This window comes from Babylonia areolata, chromosome 6, assembly GCF_041734735.1.
Source record: "Babylonia areolata isolate BAREFJ2019XMU chromosome 6, ASM4173473v1, whole genome shotgun sequence".
NCBI lineage: Eukaryota > Metazoa > Mollusca > Gastropoda > Neogastropoda > Buccinidae > Babylonia > Babylonia areolata.
In genome coordinates this window covers 26,999,022-27,004,778 of record NC_134881.1, presented here as the reverse complement: position 1 = coordinate 27,004,778, position 5,757 = coordinate 26,999,022, and the positions used below count along the sequence as shown (strand labels likewise).

Sequence of the window (5,757 nt, the reverse complement as noted above, 5' to 3'; positions counted from 1 at the left end):
GGTGTGAGAGAGAGAGTGGGGGAGAGAGAGTGGTGTGAGAGAGAGAGTGGGGGAGAGAGGGGTGTGAGAGAGTGGGGGAGAGAGAGGAGGGGAGAGAGGGGTGTGAGAGAGAGAGAGGAGGGGAGAGAGGGGTGTGAGAGAGAGAGAGTGGGGAGAGAGGGGTGAGAGAGAGAGAGTGGGGGAGAGAGTGGTCTGTGAGAGAGAGAGTGGGGGAGAGACGGGTGTGAGAGAGAGTGGGAGAGAGAGAGGAGGGGAGAGAGGGGTGTGAGAGAGAGAGTGGGGGAGAGAGAGGGGTGTGAGAGAGAGAGTGGGGGAGAGAGGGGTGTGAGAGAGAGTGGGGGAGAGAGAGGAGGGGAGAGAGGGGTGTGAGAGAGAGAGTGGGGGAGAGAGGGGTGTGAGAGAGAGAGTGGGGAGAGAGAGGTGTGAGAGACAGGAGGGGAGAGAGGGGTGTGAGAGAGAGAGGAGGGGAGAGAGGGGTGTCAGAGAGAGAGAGGAGGGGAGAGAGGGGTGTGAGAGAGAGAGTGGGGGAGAGAGAGGGGTGTGAGAGAGAGAGTGGGGGAGAGAGGGGTGTGAGAGAGAGTGGGGGAGAGAGAGGAGGGGAGAGAGGGGTGTGAGAGAGAGAGTGGGGGAGAGAGGGGTGTGAGAGAGAGAGTGGGGAGAGAGAGGTGTGAGAGACAGGAGGGGAGAGAGGGGTGTCAGAGAGAGAGAGGAGGGGAGAGAGGGGTGTGAGAGAGAGAGTGGGGGAGAGAGAGGTGTGCGAGAGAGAGTGGGGGAGAGAGAGGTGTGTGAGAGAGAGAGTGTGGGGAGAGGGGAGTGAGAGAGAAAGTGGGGGAGAGAGAGGTGTGAGAGAGAGAGTGGGGAGAGAGAGGTGTGAGAGAGAGGAGGGGAGAGAGAGGTGTGAGAGAGAGAGGAGGGGAGAGAGAGGTGTGAGAGAGAGAGGAGGGGAGAGAGGGGTGTGAGAGAGAGAGTGGGGGAGAGAGAGGTGTGTGAGAGAGAGTGGGGGGGAGAGAGAAGAGAGAGAGGTGAGGGGAGAGAGAGGTGTGAGAGAGAGAGCAAGGGAAGGGAGCAAGGATGTGTGCTGTACATTCACGAGCAAGTACATACAAACATACAAACACATGAGCTTGGACACACTCTCTCTCTCTCCCTCTCTCTCTCTCACCTCTCTCTCCCCTCCTCTCTCTCTCACACCTCTCTCACCCCTCCTCTCTCTCACACACCTCTTTCTCCCCCACTCACTCTCTCACACCTCTCTCTCTCCCCCACACACACACACAGTGCCTCGAAACTTCCCCTGACCCTTGTGGAAATCACAACACATACATGATAATTATTTTCTTCATTTTACAATACTCCCTTACCCCCTTCCCGTACCTCATCTCTCTCCCACAACCTCTTCAGTCAGCGTTGATCATCAGTCAGCCCTCTGACTCACTATCGCTTCGTTTCCTGAGGACTGTCTGCCTGACTGTCCCATTTGTTGGGGGATAGTGGGGTGACGGGTTGGATGGGGAACCTTTGAAGTCCTCAGGGTCTTCAGGGTCTTTGGAGTAGGTTCTGGGGACTGTGTGGTGCAGGAGAAGATTGGAGTGGGTGGAGTGTCAGAATGAATGTGGGGGTGGGGAGGAGGAAGAGAGAGAGAGTGTGGGGCATGGAGGTGGTGGTGGTAGTGGTTGTGGAAGTTAGCGTTGGGGAGATGTGAAGAAGGACAACTGCATGTTTGGAGTGAGACAGAGACAGACAGACCAAGAGATAGGGAGGGAGACAGAGACAGACTGACAGAGAGATGGGGAGGGAAACAGATACAGACTGACAGACAGAGAGATGGGGAAGGAGACAGACTGACAGACAGATGGGGAGGGAGGGAGACAGACAGAGACAGACTGACAGAGAGATGGGGAGGAGAGAGGGAGAGAAAGAGGGAGAGAGAAAGGGAAGAGAGGGTGGGTGGAGAAGGGTGGGGGAGGTGGAAAGACGCACATGCACAGAGATGGGTGCCGCACATTCACGAACAAGAACGTGTATGTACAAGCAAACACATGTGCGAGGACACACCCACCTACCCACACACACACACACACACCTACCCACCCGCACACACACACACACACACACACACACACACACACACACACACACACACACACGCTTGCACGCACAGATTCCCTGACTCACAGTTTATCAAGTAATAGGGACCGGCAATGTAGCAGCGACAATGATCCCAACGTTTACAAGGAGAAAAGCCATGGCTTCATCCCCATCCAAGACCGCTGGACAATAACGCATCATTAGCAGACAGGTACTGGACAATGCAGCAGGGACGGACACGCATACAGACACACAGACACACTTACAAGCAAGCAAGCAGGCAGGGAGGCAGGCAAGCAAAGTGTTGTTCTGTGCTGATCTGTGCTGTGCTGTGCCGTGCTGTGCTGTGCTGTGCGTGTGCTGTGCTGTGCTGTGTTGTACTGTACTGTGCTGTTTTGTGCGGTGCTGTTCTGTTCTGTGCTGTACTGTGCTATGCTGTTCTGTTCTGTGCTGTGCTGTTCTGTTCTGTGCTGTGCTGTGTTGTACTGTGCTGTGCTGTTCTGTGCCGTACTGTACTGTGCTGTGCTTTGCTGTCTTGTGCTGTGCTGTTCTGTAATGTACTGTGCTGTACTGTGCTGTGCTGTGTTGTTCTGTGCTGTGCTGTTCCGTGCTGTACTGTGCTGTACTGTGATGTGCTGTGTTGTGCTGTACTGTGCTGCGCTGTGATGTGCTGTATTGTGTTGTGTTGTACTGTGCTGTGCTGTACTGTGCCATGCTGTGCTGTACTGTGTTGTACTGTGCTGTGCTGTTCTGTGATGTACTGCGCTGTACTGTGCTGTGCTGTGATGTGCTGTTCTGTGCTGTGCTGTGCTGTGCTGTACTGTGCTGTGCTGTACTGTGCTATGCTATGCTGTGCTGTTGCTTTTACTGTGCAGTCTTGAGAAGAATAAAAAAAAAACCAACAACATAAATCTAAAATCTTTGTGGACATCCATGCTGGAAACATCAAGATTTCTTTCAGAATGCGGAACGCTTGATTTATGTCCATCCTGAAGGACGTCATTGGATTTTGCTGGCCCATAACCTGGACTTCAGTTGAAGTGGTATGAACACGCCTGACGATCCGCAAGACTGGTCACGACAATCCTGCAATGCACGGTGCAGTGGGAGGGAGGAGAAGGAGCGGCAGGCAGAACAATTTACGTGAGGAGGCACACAGTGGAGTGATGGCCTAGAGGTAACGCGTCCGCCTAGGAAGCGAGAGAATCTGAGCTCGCTGGTTCGAATCACGGCTCAGCCGCCGATATTTTCTCCCACCTCCACTAGACCTTGATTGGTGGGGTCTGGACGCTAGTCATTCAGATGAGACAATAAACCGAGGTTCCGTGTGCAGCATGCAATTAGCGCACGGAAAAGAACCCACGGCAACAAAAGGGTTGTTCCTGGCAAAATTCCGTAGAAAAATTCACTTCGATGGGGAAAACAAATAGAACTGCACGCAGGAAAAAATACACACAAAAAGGGGGGGGGGCGCTGTAGTGTAGCAACGCGCTCTTCCTAAGGGAGAGCAACCCGAATTTCACATAGAGAAATCTGTTGTGATAAAAAGAAGCACAAATACAAAATAAGAAAATATCCCAGAATGGACAGGCCTGAGACTGAGTGACGCCCTGAGAAACAGAAACACAATGGACAGGGAGAAACGGACAGAACTGGTTGTCAGATAAGCCCGACGGCCTTGAGACTACGGGGGATAGAAGAAGAAGAAGGAGAAGAAGAAGGACAGAAACAACGAGAAGAACAAGAACAAGAACAATGTGCTTCGGATCTTGAGATCCACTCCTCCTCCCCATACCTCCCGCCCTCATTAGTTTACCCCAAGGGATCATTAGTGGCTAGTCAAAATCGACCACCAACCATAGCCTACCAAGCTAGAATCTAACTACTAATCTTCCTACGGGTTTTAAACAAGCTATTGAAAAATGAAAAGGTGTCGTTCCGGGCTAGCTTTTACTTGGGGAGGGGGGTGGGGGTGGGAGGGTAATTCCAGCTAAGTCTACATGGACATCCCAGATTATTTTGATCAATAGGGGTACCAAAAAAAAAAAAAATAGGATGCTGCAACCGGTAATGACAGAGATGTGCTGTGTACAGTCAGACCCCAACACAGACAGACAAGCATCAAGAGTAAAGATGTCTGTCCATGTCAATCAATGATCAGGGTTCAATACCCCGTTTCGCCATGATTTGTGTCCTTGGAAAAGGCACTTTACTCCTTCTCACTTTTTTTTCTTTTTTCTTTTTAAACATTTTCTAAATTCCATTTTGATAGGTTGACATTTTACAACAAAACATCTTAATGGACTTTTATAAAGAAAGAAAAAACAGGGGTGGGGGTGGGGGGGAACACAAATAGACTGACAGACAGAAACAGCCAAGCAGCTGGATTATACATAGGTTGGTTATCATCATGGAGTATTATCATTCATTTCTTAAGATCTTACACAAGCTGTTAAGGAATACAAACTGTCAGTTAAGTATCTTAGAGTATGTTCACAGTAAGGTAAGTGAACATCACACTCATTCCTTACGAATATCAATAAAAAGAAAATAAATATGGGTGGTTAATTTTCATTCTAATCATTTGTGATCAATAATTTGTAAGACAGCCATCAGGCAGAGAAAATGGCATACTTAACGTTAATATATGCATTATATTCTTCAATTCTATATCGAGTTTTTAATTTTTTTTTTTTAAATTAAAAAAAGAACCTGATATTTGTGGAAAGCTGTCCTCGATTTTACATAAACATAAGTAATACTTTTGCAAACAGTATCATAAAACACAAAACAGCATTATTCCTCCTGACTTTGGTTGGGGAATATTAAAAACCGGCAAGGAGAGAACTTGGGGCCGGGCCCCGCCTTCCTGTGCCAAACCCGAGACAACAGGGGGTATGAATTAACTCACTCAGTACGGTCAGTCCTCTCTTCTCCTCTACACAGACCCCTCGGATGTCCAGTGGGCGTCTGAATGACCCAACCTTTAGCTTCCGTCGTCAGAATTGTGGTATTCTTTGTCAACATTCACCTCTTCAGTATAAGAGCCTTCCGCTTGAAATATTTTGATGATGGTAACTGGGGTGAAACGCTGTTAACGTCGTCTCTTTCGCCGTTCGTATGGAGAGGGTTAACTGCGCCGATGGCAGTGAAAGGCTATAAGACCTTAAATCTTTAACCATACCACCACCCCTTGACTTTGTGTTTTGTATTTGTATTTGTATTTCTTTTTATCACAACAGATTTTTCTGTGTGAAATTCGGGCTGCTCTCCCCAGGGAGAGTGCATCGCTATACTACAGCACCACCTTTTTTTTCTTTTTTTTTCCCCTGCATGCAGTTTTATTTATTTTTCTTATCGCAGTGGATTTTTCTACGGAATTTTGCCAGGAACAACCCAACAACACGGCTAAGCCGTGATTCGAACCAGCGCACTCAGATGGAGATCAAACCCACAGGAGTTCATCTCGTCTCCTCGTCTTGTCTTGTCTTCTCTTGTCTATAATCCTGTGGTAATTTGCCGGGGAGAGCAGTCCGAATTTCACACAGAGAAATCTGTTGTGATAAAAAGAAATACAAATCCACAACAGAGGGGTGCGCTCTCGGAGACTGGTGTTTCCTTAAAGCTATCCACGAATAAGAAAGTATGATAACAGTGAATAATATAAAA

At 48.9% G+C, this 5,757-nt stretch overlaps 1 protein-coding gene across 1 annotated transcript in view; it reads right to left on the bottom strand.

The window, feature by feature from the left end:
- The window catches only part of LOC143283482 (neuromedin U receptor homolog nmur-2-like), a 204,794-nt gene extending 200,898 nt beyond the window's left edge, over nucleotides 1-3,896 (bottom strand). The window contains exons 1-2 of the mRNA XM_076589723.1: nucleotides 3,884-3,896; nucleotides 1,470-1,564 (exon numbers count right to left, since the gene is read on the bottom strand). Coding sequence (XP_076445838.1) covers nucleotides 1,470-1,564; nucleotides 3,884-3,896 — 108 coding nt within the window. The remainder of the gene's footprint in view (nucleotides 1-1,469; nucleotides 1,565-3,883) is intronic.
- Nucleotides 3,897-5,757: the final 1,861 nt, after the last annotated feature.